Source organism: Gossypium arboreum, chromosome 5 (assembly GCF_025698485.1).
Source record: "Gossypium arboreum isolate Shixiya-1 chromosome 5, ASM2569848v2, whole genome shotgun sequence".
NCBI lineage: Eukaryota > Viridiplantae > Streptophyta > Magnoliopsida > Malvales > Malvaceae > Gossypium > Gossypium arboreum.
Genome location: NC_069074.1, coordinates 5,820,171 through 5,837,735, shown reverse-complemented (window position 1 = coordinate 5,837,735; position 17,565 = coordinate 5,820,171). Strand labels below are relative to the sequence as shown.

Here is a 17,565-nt window from a genome sequence, read left to right as displayed (position 1 = left end):
GAAATTTAGCCTTAAAAGGTGCACTTTTTTTTCCAGGGAAGGCAAATCTTCTCTCTCTTTGTTAACTGGATTAATTAGTTACAAGTCACTAATATAATTTTTCAATTAATGACGTGTTCTAATCCAATAGAAGAAATAATCTCTTTTCTATCTTCCAATAACAACCATTGATTTAAATTGGATTCTATTAAAAAAATCTCACTTTAATAGACATCCAACTCTTCAAAATTAGTGAAAAATCCATATTAATATATGAATAAAATAAAATCAATCAAAATACATATTTCTAAAATTAAGGAAAAAAGCATTATTATGTCCATTATTGTTTTAAAGAGAAATGTTGAAAATTTTAAATATGTAAATATTGACTTTGTTTTTTAGGAAATTTTTACTTTCTTTATGCATTAAGAAAAATATGTAATATTTAAACTCATTTGACCAATTGTTGAACCAATTCAAATATTAAACCTATAAAAATCCGTTACCACATAAATCACTTTTTATTTTAAGAAAAATATTCAACCAATTAAAATATATATATATATATATATATATTATTTTCTTATATCTCAAGAAAATATATAATATTGAACCAATTAAATTAATCAACCAATTAAAACATGTAATGTTTAAATTAAATTTGTTTAAATATTAAAAAATTAAATTTAAAATCAATTAAAATATAATTCTTAAAACCAATAGAAATGTGTATATAATAAGATTTGAATTTGTACTAATTTAATTAGTAAAACTTTAAATCTATCGTTAACTAAAGTTTTATTTTAATGTTTTTATACATTATATTTTAATATGTACAATTTATTATCTCCATTTGTATATATGTATAATGTTATTAATTGAGTTGGTTTCACATGTCAATTTGACACAAACTCACAATTGATTACAACATCATGATAAATAATTGTAGTTGATTTAGTATTGATAATTTGATATATTTACGTTATCAATTTTATATGTTATTACGATTAATTAATTTCAAATCATAGGCTTTATTGTTTATTGTATATTATTTTTAACCACATACTTATATTTAAATTTATGATTTTAACCAAAAGTTATTCACATAAATGGAACATGTGAGGCATGGGATCGGGATTGATGGTTGTTGTCCATTATATGGACATGATTCAAAATACATTCTGCACGCTATCAAAGATTGTTTTGTGGTAAAGAAAGTTTGGGGACAGATAATTCCATTGGAGAGAAAAGGTTGGTTTTTTTTATAATAGCTTAAACAAATGGCTTGAAATTAGTCTACAAGATCAACATAGTTTGGTGTTGAGTGATGTGGAGTGGCCTAGTCTTTTCGGTTTTATTGCATGGCGCTTTTGGAAGAGAAAGAATCTCTTTGTTTTTCAAGGTAAACAATAGAGTGCGAATGAGGTTGTCAAAGTCTCGTTTAGTTGGGCTAAACTGTATGCTTCCTTTCATAAGGAATCAAGTGGCAACAGGTTAGAACTGTAATCCTTTGGACGAATAATTGGGTTCAGTTAAATACTGACGGTACTATTAAGGTGGATTTTGATAATGCTGCTTTAGGAAGAGTCTTGCGTGATCAAAGAGGAAAGTGGATTTTGGGATATAATTGGTGCTTAGGAAAGTGCTCAGTTTTTTATGTTGAACTATGAGGAACTTTAGATGGTTAGAATATTATGCTGGGTAGGAATTTTGAGAAAATTTTGATCCAGACCGATAGCATGGAAGTAGAGAAGGCTATTGAATACTGTTCCATGACATCATTAAACTCTGTACTGATCAAGTAGATTCATTAAATGTTGAAGAAGGTTAAAAATTGATTTTCACAATATGTTCCTAGAGAGAGTAATAAGAACGTTGATTGCATAGCTAAAATAACTTTTTATAGACAGAAAAATTTAATAATATTGAAAAACTTTTAAAGGAAATCTCTTTATTCTTAAGTTAAATGTAATTTTCTAAAAAATTTATAACTTTTACATGCATAAGCTTATAATATAAATTCTAATTTATATTATTTATTTAAAATTTTAAAAATAAAATTAATATTACAATTTAATCCATACAACTCACAAAATTTTTACACCCTCAAACTTTTCATTTCAATCAAAATAAAAATTAAGAGAGCACCATCAATCTTGAAATTTCTTTTATTATTTTAGTTTAAGTTATTCAATAAAATTGATATTGAATAAAGTCACGTTTTACGAGGGTGGCAAGTAGGCAGGTTTTAGGAACCGAAATGTGACAGTTGACTAAATCAATAGGGAGTAAATTCTGCAAAACTGTTTTTGGGGACAGCTTGGATCCTGCCGATATCCAGCCTACACACCCATTTCTAATTGTTGTTTTGCAAATAACTCCACTTTAGATATAACATCTACTTCTTGCTTTCCCCAAATTGAACCAACCCTTTCGTAAGTTACACAATGTTATGAAGAATCTTTTAACTTCGGTATATAAAAAATAATTCAACCCTTTTCATCACACTACTTACTACTTAATTGTTAAGGATTGTGTGAGCAGTAAAAAGAATCTCAGTTACTGCTTTATTTGCTGTTATCCCTATTATATATATATTTATATATTTAAAATTCGTAATTATTCTTTTCTTTAAATTTTTATATAAAAATTTCAATATATTATCTATTTTTTCCCATATAATTTCGTAACTTGTATGTATGATTCTTATATTAAAAATAATGAAATTTAGTAAAAATTAAACCTTTTTTTTTATGGAAATTTAAAATAAAAAACATTATATAAAGGCGGAAAAAGTAATGGAAATTGAATGAGTCCAAAACCACGTGGGATGTCATGTGACGACCGCCGTCCGTACCAACTGTCAAACGTGGCTTTCACTTCGGCCCCAAGTTTCACATTTGCTACAATCAGACATATCTCTCACTTCCATCCCACCACACTCAGACAGACCCTTAAACCCTCCAAACCCCCCAAAAAGGCAAAGGCAAAGCACAGACAGCACACCACCTCTCCGAACTTGCCCTTTATTTTTCATTGAAAGCCGAAAGTTATCCAAACCAAAAGCAAAAAAAAAAAAAAAAAAGCAAAAGAAACCCAAAAACAACAACGTCCTACTCAACTCAACAGGACTTACAAGAACAAGTCCAAGAAACAAGACCTTTTTAAAAAAAAAAAAAAATTGCTCCATTTAATGTTTTAACGTAAACGCCAAACACAGAAGTAAAAAAAGAAAGGGAGGAGAAGGATAAGTTAGTATAGGTAGGGTGATGGCAGGTGAAGGAGTTTCAAGAGAAACCCAGATGTCTATAGAAGCTTCTTCAATGTTTCCAGGGTTTAGATTTTCACCAACTGATGTTGAATTGATTTCTTACTACTTGACAAAGAAGCTGGAGGGCTATGAGAAGTGTGTTGAGGTCATTCCTGAGATTGAAATTTGTAGATATGAGCCTTGGGACTTACCAGGTTTGCTTCCTTACTTCACACAACTTTAGAATCACACACATATTGGAGTCTTACAGATTCCTGCTCTTCTTTGCCCCTTGCGGTGAAGCTTGTATGTTGATGAAGATGTTTGAAAACTGCACTACTCTAATACTGTTAATTTTGCTTTTTAAAGCTATTTCCTTCTGTAGAAACCCAGACATGATTTGAGCTGATACTGAAAAACTTATGCGGTTGTCATTTTGCTGCTTTTCTCTTTCTTTTAAAACATAATGCAAAACAAGGAAAAGTGTAAACCTATAATTTGTAGTTGAGTTAATTTGTCTTTTCAATTAGGAACAGAGTAAAAACAAAAGAGAGACACAGAGAGAGGAAGTGATGAATAGGAAATTGAACATTGATGCCAAATTAGCAATGCTACTGTTTCTGGTTTTTAAGTTTTTAGTTCTTTAGAAAATATGGCTTTGCATAAGTTTAATGAAACCTATAGGGTAGAAAGTAGTGTGGAAACAATTTAGCCCTGGCATTGAAACCTGTGTTTTGACTTTTGAGAGGTTTACCTAATGAATTGAGTGCTTTCTGTGACTATCACCTTATCTTCCTAGCAGTTGAAAATCACTGTTTTCAAAATTAGAATTCAAGGTGGCCCAAGTTGTCATCTAATTTAGATCATGTGTGGCCGTAAAATTTGAGAGAGTTTTATTGATGTCTCACCAATATTATGATGTATGAGTCTGTTGTAAACTTGTATTGTTTCTCATATCCTGTTTTACTTAATGTAGAGAAGTTCAAACTTTTCCTTTTAGTTATGCACAGTCTACTTTTTTTCTTCGTTAATGTTTGGATTGATTGATGTACTGAAATTTCTCAAATTACTTCCATTAATTGATTAAAACACAAATAAAATTGATGTAGCAGGAAGAATGGAACCTTAATTTGCGCTTCGATATAGAGATTGGTTAATTGCAAACAAGGCTAGCAGCTGTTAAGTGTAGGATGTTTTCTACTTTTGTCTGGAGAATGGTATCTTAATTACCTAATTTTAGGTAAAATGTCTTCATTGGGTTACGTATTTGGATATCTAAGATGCCCACTATCCGGCTGTGTTTCTGTTGTGCAATTACACAATTAGCATCTGGATTATCTTTTGCATGCTGCAGATAATTGTTTACATTCCGGTAGAGTTCTTTTATTTCCAGATTTCTTTTTTCCTTAGGTTGTTGTCACTAATTTCTGGAAGTTTTTCTCTATCCAGACAAATCTGTCATAAAGTCGGATAACGAGTGGTTCTTCTTTTGTGCTCGTGGGAGGAAGTATCCAAACGGTTCACAAAGTAGACGCGCAACCGAACAGGGTTACTGGAAAGCCACAGGGAAAGAACGTAATGTCAAGTCGGGTTCTAACGTGATTGGTACGAAAAGAACTCTAGTGTTCCACACAGGTCGTGCACCAAAAGGGGAAAGAACAGAATGGATCATGCATGAATATTGCATGAATGGGAAGTCCCAGGTGATTTATCTTCATAATTATTAGATGTCTGATGGTTCCAATCTAAGGGTATTTACTCAAGATGTTGCATTTTTGTTCTATCTTTTCATATATTTGAAAGACCATACCTCTATGCTCATGTTTGGATTTGTCAGACATAGATGTGAGTACTTAAGAGAAAATGACGAGTTAAATGAACAAACATAGTTAGAAGTTATGAACAAAATTTGCTAGTATATGTTTTAGAAGCTGTAGAACCTATCCTACTGAAGCATTTTTTCTTCCCGAATACAGCAAAATTTACTAGCTGTTTCGAATTGGAAACTGTGTGAATAGACTAGTCGGATAATCTAACAACAAGACAAGAAGGGTAATTAACTCGAAGACAATGGTTGGCACTAGTATCAGGGAGAAATATGTCGCAAGTTCATAGAAATATGTCGCAAGTTCATATTTGTAGTCAAGCAATATGCTTATATCTATGCAGTTAATGATGCATGCAGTTCTGGGTTGATTTCGATTGCTATTATGGGGTTTTTGATGGAAAGATATTTAGTCATCAATTGATCTTGAAATTATTTGTGACATTTGCTTTGTGAATTTGTAGGATTCCCTAGTTGTTTGCCGCCTCAGGAAGAATAGTGAGTTTCGTCTGAATAACACATCAAGCCGGGCTCCTCGGACTGCACCGCAGTTGTCACCTATGCATGACAGCAACTGTGCTACCTCAAATGGTGGTGCTGACCAGACTGGCACTTACAAAGGGGACAAAGCCTATTTGAAGAAGGGTACTAGTAGTTACGATTCTCATTCTATTGAGCAATTCGATTCCGCATCCGAATCCGAGCAAAAACTTTCCAATGAAATCGGACCAACAGACTCTTCTACACCTCAGAAGGTTTGTTCATAAGAAGTTATCCCGGTACCACATAGTATTCATGCATATGAACTCAATTTCGTACTTTTGATTGTGGAAACCCCCCGGGATTCTGATATGTTTTTGCTTAAAATTCCAGGATTCCGATGCTGAAGAAGATTACTTTGCTGAGATACTGAAAGATGATATAATCAAGCTTGATGAAACACCCTTGTCAGCTAGACCAGATATCTCGCCTAGGATTGCGAGCAGTTCAGACACGGGTCAGAGGAGACGTGAGCAGCCAAGGAAAGAGAATGAACCCCACGTAGCCCATTTACAGGGCACGGCAAACCGGAGAATCAAATTGAGGAAGCCTAAAGCAGGAGACTATGTGGTGGCTGCAAAAGGATCGACAGAGTTAGAACGGGGTGTTGGGGAGATGTCAATTGAGAAACTAACATCTCCCAAGTCTGGGGACTCACCAAAATGGTTGTTGTCTTTGTTTTCACCGTCGACTGCCAATCTCCGCTTCATTTATGCAACTTTTGTCATCCTTACTTTGGTGGCTTTGTTTCTTACAGTTTTATTAGGAGGGTTCCAAGCCTGTAAAAAGCTTCAGATATATGCTACTTTGTTGAACAACTTGTGACATTGAATCTTATGCATCATCTAATATTTCCTCCATCTTTTATGTTCTAAAATGTTCAATTTTGACACATAATTCGATTACGGAGATTTAATTTTGCAGATACATATTTTTTTAAAAATATATATATAAACTGGATAAAAATCCCCTGCCCCTATGTGTGCCCCTCCAATCATGATTCGACATGTGGATTATATTAATATTTTATTATAAGTTGCCTACAAATTTGAAGAGCAAAAGAGGATGGTGCGATTTCTTTCTCTTCGCCAAAAAAAATATTTTCAAACTTCTTTTTCTGGGTTTGATTTGTCATCCAAAAATCAAGAATCATCCTGTTCCCAACAATATTCAAGTTTTGTTATTTTTCTTTTTTCTGTAATCTGATCTCTTTTGATAGAGAAATAATTGACTTGTTTTGGTATTGCTCATTTGAAAGCTCACCATGTTTGTTCATAGTTCAGAAAGATGGAGAACTGATCGACTTTTTAATTCATACTTGAAATTCATCAAGGCCTAATAAAAAAAAGGAAGACTATTCTCTATATGCAGATAGCTTCATTCTCAAACATTTCCAACAGTGTAGACAGAGTTCTTGAGAGTAATACTCTGGACTTGTCCATCAATTTATACCACAATGTTTTTAAGTATCTTCAGGATTTTGTAATATGTGATATTTATGAGCTCAAACAACAATGAGTTCTAGGTATAGTTGAAAGGAGAGCTCATGGCTTATTGAGGTGTTGAATGAAATGGATGGGGTGAGAAAGGATTTTTGATTTGATGGCTGTAAACCTAAAGTATTTAGTTACAATGGATTTTTACAAAAATTTATAGGACAAATGAAGTACTAAAACTCTAATGAAATGACTCAAAAGGGACTCCTTCCTGATACTGCTACTTATGGTGAGAGGCTCTCGAATGTACAACAACTCTTTGTTGTGGTCAAATTACAAATTCAACAATTTACTCAATTTTGTTAGATGGCTTACGCACACAGAGCTGGTATCCTGTCAAGATAAAGTTTACATTTTGCTTGAAGTAAATGTTATCTGCTATGATAACAGGAAAACTCGGACACTTTTGTGAAGAACCTTGGGAAATGTTATTAGGGATGATGAACAAAGACAGGAAAAGCAAAGAATCAAAGTAACAGAAACAGGTCTACTCATACTATTGAAAATAGAGTCATAAAAAGATGAGTCTGATATTCATGCAAGAAGACTTGTCAATCCTATTTGAAGCTCCAACAAACTCATGGTTTTATTCGCAACACGAATCATTAATCTGCATGACAGCCACCTTCAAATAAAATGGCATCATCAGCAAAACAGGAAGCAAGATCCCAAAAGAAACTTTTATATTGAAGATCAATGCATTTCACATATGTCTATTAGTTCTCCATCTTCTTGAAATATGAACAAACATCTGGAGCCGACAAAACAGTAATCAAAAGAGATCAGATTAAATATAAAAAATACCAAAACTTGAACATAATTGGGAACAATGATGATTTTCTTAATCAATGAATTCAACCAATGAAACCTAAAAACTTTTTGCCTTATAAATTACTTTTCAATTTTTCGGACTATTTTGCATATTAAATCTTAGTTTGATTGGCATAGATATTATTCCAACACACAATCCTCTTATTTATACTTGAGAATGTGCTATCAATAATTCTAGACACTTAAAAAATATATATAATCAGAACTTATAATGATTAATAATTAATAATTAATGAAATATTAATATAACCCACATGTCAAACTATGATTGGAGCGGCACACACAATGGCACAAATAAGGGGCAATGGATTGTCATCCAATATAGACAAACTTCAATGGAATTCTTTTATATGATTTTTTTAAATGAAGTAATAAAAAATTAAATATCTATGGATTGATTTTGAATTTGAGACTTAATGAAAGTTTATTTATGTGTAGCTTGTAAATTCAATTGTTAAAATTTTCTTTTATAAATATTATTTTGATATTAAAATTTTCTTTTCACCTCCATAATTAGTTTGCCGAAATCTAATAATTAATTAAAAGTATGTAAAGGTGGGCCTGAGAGATTTGGCCCAAATTTAGTGTTTTCTATTAGGTTAAAATTTGTTATTAGTCCCTCTACTTTGACAAAATTAGAGATTTAGTCTTTGTACTTTAAAAAAGTTAAAAATTAAGTTCAATTTTTAATTAGAAAATCTCATTTCAATTATTAAAATCAGAAGTGTTTTATTTCAAAATTTGACAACTTAGAATTTTGATTAAACTGTTCTCATATGACATAGCATATGATTGATAGAAAATAAAGATATTAAATTAACAAATTCTAATAGAAACTACCACTACTAACAATAATAATAATTGAACTAGAATTTTAATTTGAAAATTTAACAGAATTGATTTTTAACTTTTTTGAAGTATAGGACCAAATCTCAAATTCTTACAAGTACAGGGACTAACATTATATATTAACCTTTCTATTATTTTGTTTCGATTTTTATATGTGTAAATCATATCATATTTCAGTTAAAGTTTTTAATGAGAGTAACAAAATTTTGATAGTTGAATGGCTATATGTTGAATTTACCAATTTATCTTAATATTAGTGCTTTACAATAGTGATATATGAAACACTAAATTAACGGAAACTTTTTTCGTTCTTTATGGAACTCTAATTTTGCGCCATTAACAGTTGCTTTATTCTTTACTAGGAAAAAGGAAAATCAAACTCAAAAAGAAGAAAAAAAAAACAAAAACAAAATATGTGTTGATCCTTCATATATCACTTAAACTTCCACAGGAGGAATCGGGTATGTGCTGATCCATCATGGATTTAGGGTTTTCTTATCCTCTTTAATTTGTAAGTTGTTCTCACTTCTTTTTTCTTTTTCAATTAGTCGCGTATTTTCATCGACGATACTAAAATTAGGTTTCTCTTTTTGTTGTTAAGGAAATTCAGGAAAAGCGAAATGCCGTTTACTGAGAAGGTTTCCTTTTTTATGCTACTTGGAGTTTCTTATAAATGATTAATTTTCACTTCCCTTAGCTAATATGGATGATAGAAAAAGTAGAAGTGGAATTTCTTCTTTTGCTTGAGTTGTCCTGTCCTTAAATTTCTCAGCAACCAAGCAGAAAGTTGAGGTTTTGAGCTGAAATTGGCCGTTAAGAGTTGCTTTTCGGGTAATTTTTAGGTGTTAGGGTTTAGTTTATTATGAAATTACTGCGTATTCTATATGAATATCCATCTCATGATTTATCAAGTGCTTAGATTGAACAAAGTATAGATCGTTGAATTTTCGGTATTCCCACTGTCACTTAATTGAAGGGGTGTTTATGATATGGTTTTAACGAAATCTGATTGTGAGTTTTTCTTCTCCTTTAATTATTACAGGTTTTATAGGGAGTTACATGGCGATTTCAAGACCCATGTTACTTGTTTTCCTATTGCTTATACTCATAATGACCTCCCAGTTTGAGTGGAGACATCAAATTGTCGACTTTGACATGACCCCTATTGTTACTCGGAAGCAGCAACAAATTTCCAGAAGGGAAGAAGCTGTGAAGGAAAAGGTAACAAGTTCTTACATTTTTCTGGTTCGTAAGTGAAATTTTGAACTTTATGTGTTGTTGATAGAAAACAGTTGGATAATGACACTAATTGCTTTCAAATGTACACATTTTATATTGGTGTAATATATGTGTAGTTTTTACTATATGCTTAATTCCAAAACCTTTTTTCTGTATTCATTTTCTTATCAGCTTGCTGATGTTGGTTTATTCTAGTGTAGGAGGTTAGTTCTTGTAAAATATAAAGTTTTTCCATCCCTATTTAGCAATTTCTTTTCTACAACATTGCACTTTGTTTCTTTGAGTTTTATCTTTATATTCAGGATTTATGTTCAAGATCATATGATCCATTATATCCAGACAGTTTACCGATACTTCTTGTTAATGGGCTTTAGCAGCTGTTATAGTAAATAAATTGTTGGAAATATTGCTGATGCTTCTTGTTTTCCTGCTGAGGTCTACATCTTTTCCTCAAGAGAACCTGTTATGTTTAGTGATTAACCTGGCATTTTACACAGGTTTTACCTTCAAAGCTCGACATAGTTGACGTGGGAAGCTTTTCATTGAGGAAAAGCCATAAATGTGACATAGCGTGTTCCATTTCTGTTGATAAAATGATTCTTGCTTTTATCTATTGTCGCATCTGTTGGATAGTCTTGATTTCATTTTGAAACTAATTATGGTGTCCTAGTCCCACATATTCACTTATCCATGAATGAGCATTGCTATTTCCTTTACAATATGCTACTGGGAAAAGGCAAGTTATAATGAAGTTATATTTTTGGTATGATACATATCTTTTGCTGGCTATTCTACTTGTGATTAACTTCTAATCTTTCACTTGTTGCAGATCATCTTATCACAAGAGAAGAACATTCAGAGACTTCGGGAACTTGTGTGGAGCCTTCAGCAGCAACTTTTGCAGTGCAAGGGCAATAACAAGACAAATGACACTATAAGCCATTTAACTGAACATGTTCTTGAGCTCGAGAGGCAGCAAATCTTGGAGGACTAGACTATGATATCTCAAAACATATGTTGCGATTGCGGTGTGTTGGTGTTTGTAAAATGCTTGTTTACCCATGCAAGTGCAAGTTTGAAGTTGTAAGTTATATGGCTTCTTTCAACCCCTCTTATCCTATCCACCTCTTTTAAAATGAAGCATTGAAGCTTTGAACAATATAGATTGTCCATCCTAATTTTTAAATGACTACAGTTCTTTGACTTACCTGCTTTGACGCTAACTAATCATCTGGTGTTATAACATGTTGGAAATTAGGGGAATTTGCATAAGATGTAGTTCCAAACTTAGAACTCTGAACTTAACAGAGAATGGATGTGATTCTTTATGATGCTATGAGCAATTTTCTTAGGGTGTTCCAAATTTATTTTGTCCATTTGCATGAAGCATGATTATAATGCATCTAATCTAATCATTCTCATAAACTCTCATTCACCTATGTAACAATCTGGATGAAGATTAAGAGGACCAAAAATGTGCATTAATTGAGTTCTCTATTGTATCTTTTGGTCATTTTATTTTATTATATAAACGAAATAGATTAGCAATGATGACCGGATTGCTATTAGTGCATGATAGTAATGCTTGTGACTTTGTTAGCTAAAATTTAATACATTCACATGGAATTTAAACACTGTTTCTTCGTTAGATTCAAATGGGGAGGCTTTCAAACACTGCTTATATTGGTAGACTAATCAACCCGTGGATGGATAGCTATATATCAATTCATGATAGCAACTTATCTCAAACAAATCATCTTACATATCTACCCTCTTCTTTTTCTTTTTTTTTTAAAAAAAAAAAAGAAAAAGAAAAATTGCATTCAGAAGCCAAGAAAATCATAAGCCACATTTTCATTCAATCAACCTACATTAATGATAATTAATTCCAAGTTTTGAATGTTCAAAGCTAGTCAAAATTCTAATTGGTCCATATTCTTCTCTATTGAAATTAAATATTAACATGGAAAATTTGAATCTATAGCAGGCAATTGAAAATTAAAAGAATAAAGAGAAAAGAAAAATCCTTCAGATAAAGTAATGGTAAGTTTTTTTTTTTTTTTTGATTAATTAAAGGGCTTTACGTTGGTACGTAAATATACATATAGAGGATCAAGTTTTCCAAAGTTTGAGTTCAATTAAATTTCATCACATTAAATTAAAATGTAAAAAAAAAACTATATTTTGCTCTTTTTATTATTATGAAGAATATTTGTACATTTTTTTGCATATATATATATATATATATTATTTTGTGGGTTTACACAATTCTGGAGCATCACTATGAATAACATCAATATTTTTGGAGCTTTACCTAACAATTTTAATTCACCTAATGAAATAAATTAAATCCATATAATTTCAAGGAGATGACTAAATTCCACTTAAAAGTTTTAGACTAAGGTTTTAAGAAATGGTAGAATTTCGTGATTGCCACATCTTTTTCAATTAATATTATATTTATAAATGTGGGAATCATAGGAAGTTTGATCAGCAAACATACCAAGTTAAATATATATTATCGTTAAAAAAATAATGAAGAGTAAGTCAAGATCCGATCAAAGAAAATTGAGGTATTAAATCTATATTCTAAAATGCAAATCAAATAGATCAAAATATGAAGAAATAGAAAAAATGAATTTTAAATATTTTTCAATCAGAGTTAAAATTTGGTTAGTGGGTACATCAATTCAATAAAAAAACTTAGTTTGGAAATTAATATTATTTTAAAAAGGATCATCTATAAAATTAAAGCATGAAATTATAGTAGTAGTAGGTTTGTTTAATCCAGTAGCTGAAATTGAAGTTGGAAATGGTGATAAAGGCATTGCAAAATCAATATAAAGTTGGAAATTATTATTGCAATGAAAATTACTGAAACCAGCTCCTCCGGTCCTTATTTAAGGCAATATTTAGTGTCTCCCAACCAAACATCTCTGCCCTTTTCTATTTTTTGAAATGTTTTTTTCTTTATTAATTTAATTCATGGAACCAATTCACAATCTTCGTCACCCAACTATTCTATATTTTTTTCACCTTTTGACTCTGTGTTACTTCGTATAATAATCTTTAGATTTAGTATTTTACTATTCAGTTTGCATTTATTGAAATTTTTATAAAATATATCTTCATAATAATATTTATTATTTTTAAATAAATAATAATAGTTTTAACTTAAATTGGTATACGATAAATTAGGACAAATTTTAAACTATTCATTTGAATCTTCTTATTGTACCATTTAAGTTACAAATTTGTTTCTAACTATTCTAAAGTTTTCAGTTAAATCACTAAATTATTTGAAATTTTTTATTTAAGTTACTGGATTGTCAAATTTTTTTTTTTCTTCTTTTAACTTAGGGTAGCAGACTTCAAGCGACGATTTGATGACTCGTACAGTAGATCAATCCCAATCAATTAGCAAAAAAACATACCTTAAATCCAAATGACTCTAATAGTAAATATCAGAAATCAAAGAAAAAATTGTTTGAATTTTAATTCGTATATTCGTGAAATTCAAAGCTTTCTCATGAAAAAGAAAAAGAGAAGAACAACTTTTGATTGGTGCAAACAATAATATAAATAAAAATGACCATATGATAACGATTTTAACAACTTAACAACTTAAAAAAATTAAATAATTCAATGACTTTATAAAATTCAACAACAAAAACATAAATTTACTTTTTATTTTTATTCTGTAACATATTCATCATATATTTAGGTTTTAAACTCTCCTACCCACGATGAAAATAAGAAATAAAGAAAATCAAATCTGATGTCTGGCTATCATCATCCCCGAAAATCATTGCATATGTAAAGGTCTAAACTCTATAACTAAAGAGCGGTCCCAAAATCAATCTGCTCGACAAACCCAAACTTCATTTAAAAATTGATGTTATATTATTGGACTAGTTTCCAGGGAATCCAAATCCCAACCTTCATTTTCTTTCACTTCCCCTATCCCATATTTTTAGCTGAATCCATCCTTGTTTCTAAACCCTTCAATTTGTTATCTACAATTTTCCAAAAGGTGAATTTATATTTATGCTTTGTTCCGTTTTTTCTCCATTTCCTTTTTCTTTCTAATTTTCAGACAACTGTTTCATTGATTTCTCAACTGATAGTGTTTCTTTGGATGCGAACAATTATCAAACAGGTAAAATACACGATTATAATTGCAGGAGATTGAAAACATAATGAGTCGAAGAACCAACACTCCAAAAGTGGATTTAAAGCTCAATTTATCACCACCTAGGTCGGCTAACCAACCAGTTATTGTGTCGCAAAACACATCAGTTTCTTCGTCACCCGGAAGCTCATGTGTGTCTTCGGAGCCGACCGATGACTCGACGACGATGATGCCATATCCCAGTAGTCCTGAAGGAATGTCGATGGTGCTGGTGGGATGTCCTCGATGTCTCATGTATGTTATGCTATCGGAAGTGGATCCTAAGTGCCCCAAGTGCAAGAGCACCGTCTTGCTTGATCTTTTTAGCCAACACAACGCCAAAAAGGCAAGCAACTGAAAGGAAAAAAAAGGTCTACAATTCCGCTTTATTTATCTAGGTTTTTTTTCTTTCTTTCCATAGAACAGGCTATTTTTGTTTATTTGTTTGCTTAGTTTAATTTAAGGTTTTATAATAAAATCATATCTGTATTTTATGTTGAGGATCATAATATAAGATACAGGTACAGTTTATCCAACATATTCTGCCTTAACTGGAGCGTGCTTCAGTTCTTTAGCCAATATCACTTAAGCTTTTACCATTGCACAACATATTCTTACTGTCTTGTTCTATTATGGATATATAATCTTAAAATTATTGTCATTTCTATAGATGCATTTATCTTGATTCACCCCACCCACTCCACTTCAATCTAATTTTTACTAGTTATTTTTAATTTTTAATCTTTTAAAATCAAATAAATATTTAAACATAACCCTTAAAAAATTTAAACTTAAAATATATTTTTTTCTATATTACATTTTTCCTTTTACTTTATATATATAAAAACAAAAGATAATTTTATATAGTGGAATAGGGCAAGTCATTATCAAAACCATTCCATACCCAATGTCCAAAAGAAAAGATCCACTCGACTCTGCCTGCATCTACTTTTCAAAAAAAATCTCCTCCATCCAGATCGAGACAGTTTGAAATCCACGAGAGATTTAGATTTTGTCATCCTTACGTGCAATATATATATATATATATATATATATATATATATGAGTTTGTGGTATAATGAAAAAAATTGTTGAAATGAAGTCTTAAATGATATCTAAAAATATAAAAATTTAATTAAAATCAAATTATTTGATCAAATCTAATCAATTTAGTTAATTATTCAATTATTGAAATTAATTCAGTTAGAAATCAATAGAAAGAATTTTAAAATTCCAATTATCAATTAATTTAACTAAAAATAATTAATTAACTTAACCAAAAATGTTAATAATAAATATTACATATGTACAGAAGTTGGATGGAACAAAAAAGAAGAAGCTTAAATCCAATTTATATGTGAGAGTGCATATGACGCTTAAAACTAAAAGACCTTTAACATTATCATTTTAGTTTAGTTAAATTGACCGAACCCAACTTAATTCGCTTAAGGGAATTATTTTTTTAAAGAAGTTCAATTTAAATACTCGTATTAACATTAGGTCTTAAGTTTGATTTTTATATACCATAACCCTCTTTTATAAAAAAAAAATATATATATTTTAATTTAAATTTCTATTTTCGTTACCATTGAAATCCAAGGGTTAAAAAAATTAAAATTATGTTATTTTTTAAATTTTAATTAAAGAACAATTTTATCTTTCCCTCATCCTCTTTGTTTCTCTCGCAATTACTAACCTTAATTTCATCCTGAGGAAATTCATTTTAATTGTTATATGTTGTTATTTAATATATTTAATGATTAGATTATTAATTGGGACTGTATTTTTTATTAGTTTAGTTATTTTATTTATAGTAAATAAATTCATATATTAGAGAAATAATAAATTATTTGAATGATGATTATCCATTTATTCTTTTATTACTTTTTATGTTAATTATTTGTACATTAATATTTTTAATTTAACAAAAGTTAAAAGAGTTTCGAAAAATGGCAATGACGCTGCTACAATTAGATAGAATATTGAAAATCATATATTTTTTTGTTGAATAGCTTGAACAAGGAAGAAAACATCGTATGGGAATTCAAAATGGGCTTAAAAACATCCAAATATCAATACATCAACCAGGTTCCATTAAAACAATTGAAGTAACGTAATGATTACTTAAAAGAAAATTGTGCCTCAAATATTGAAGTACAAACAAAATCACGTTAGAGTGCCTCTAAAATATTTTACTACAGTTGAGTGGCATGGCTGAATATATCGAATTGTGGGGCCATAATATTTTTATACCTAGACACTGTCGTCTCTTCAGAAAGAATAAAGCAGATTGTTGGTCCTAGGTAAAAACATCCACTCATAAATAAAAAAATCAGCAGCGAATGCATTTATCAACACCATGCCAGAATGCAAGGCCTACCATGGCGTACCCAATAAATATAAGCGACCTACTTCACTTTAAAATATTATTCACTACAATATACTTATTGAACATATCACAATGTGATAAGAAAACAAAGCAATGGACCTCTGGTTCCAAGATATCTCATATATCAACTATTTCTCGGTGAAAATACAATGGTTGGATAACAATACGACACTACATTGAAATTCACTCCACTAGTGTTTTTATTAACTTAAAAGCAATTTTTGTAATCTTTAAAGGAAAATTTTCTGGTAAAATCCAAACAACATCCATAACTTTTTTATATTGATATAAAGTTCGAAAATCTGACATCACTACTACCTTAATCTTCCTATTAAAAAACTTAATCTGAAAAAAAACACATTATTTTCCTTACTCTTGAGAGAGTGATTGGAATCCTTTAATTTCCAACTAAAAGAAAACTTAAACAACTAATACACTCTGAAAATTTAAATGATATTTGAATCTAACCTTCTATTTTCAGCATGAAATTCATCCAAACCAGCAGCAATCTTGTTGATTATATTCCTTCTAATAAACCCAAACGAAGCATGGATTTAAGATTTCATCTCATCCCCAATGTGTCAAAAACACCGATTTCCCTTGGAATTTGATTCAAGTGGCTGCAAATAAACTAAAATTTCTTTTATGTTGGTCAACGGAATCTCGGTTGCTTGAACCGTTAATCTTTTTGGGTAAGGGTTGGAATTTTTCAACCTTCGACAACTAAACTCTCTCGACATATTACTCGATGGAATCAATAAATCTTTCAATGATGTGCACGAAACAAATGACTTTTTTTTTGATGGGATCAATAAATCTTTCAATGATATGTATGACGAAACGAATGGTTTTTTTCTAGATCGAATCGATGAATCTTTTGATGATTTGTATAAAATAAATGACAACCCTAAATCAGAAGGAAGACACATGCTGTAATTTGATTTCTTCCTTAAAAAGCTATTGGATTAGGATTTTGCTTCTGTAGCTCTTTACACC

The 17,565-nt window shown here is 30.5% G+C and overlaps 2 protein-coding genes across 2 annotated transcripts; both read left to right on the top strand.

The window, feature by feature from the left end:
* Positions 1 to 2,889: 2,889 nt before the first annotated feature.
* Positions 2,890 to 11,372, top strand: LOC108451397 (uncharacterized). The gene is made up of 7 exons (XM_017749093.2): positions 2,890 to 3,444; positions 4,679 to 4,932; positions 5,519 to 5,809; positions 5,928 to 6,416; positions 9,114 to 9,231; positions 9,813 to 9,991; positions 10,839 to 11,372. The coding sequence occupies exons 1-7, from the start codon at positions 3,249 to 3,251 to the stop codon at positions 11,001 to 11,003; spliced, it is 1,692 nt and encodes a 563-aa protein (XP_017604582.1). The 5' UTR covers positions 2,890 to 3,248; the 3' UTR covers positions 11,004 to 11,372.
* Positions 11,373 to 14,138: 2,766 nt separating this feature from the next.
* Positions 14,139 to 14,718, top strand: LOC108451398 (protein GL2-INTERACTING REPRESSOR 1). The gene has a single exon (XM_017749094.2). The coding sequence runs from the start codon at positions 14,209 to 14,211 to the stop codon at positions 14,536 to 14,538; it is 330 nt and encodes a 109-aa protein (XP_017604583.1). The 5' UTR covers positions 14,139 to 14,208; the 3' UTR covers positions 14,539 to 14,718.
* Positions 14,719 to 17,565: the final 2,847 nt, after the last annotated feature.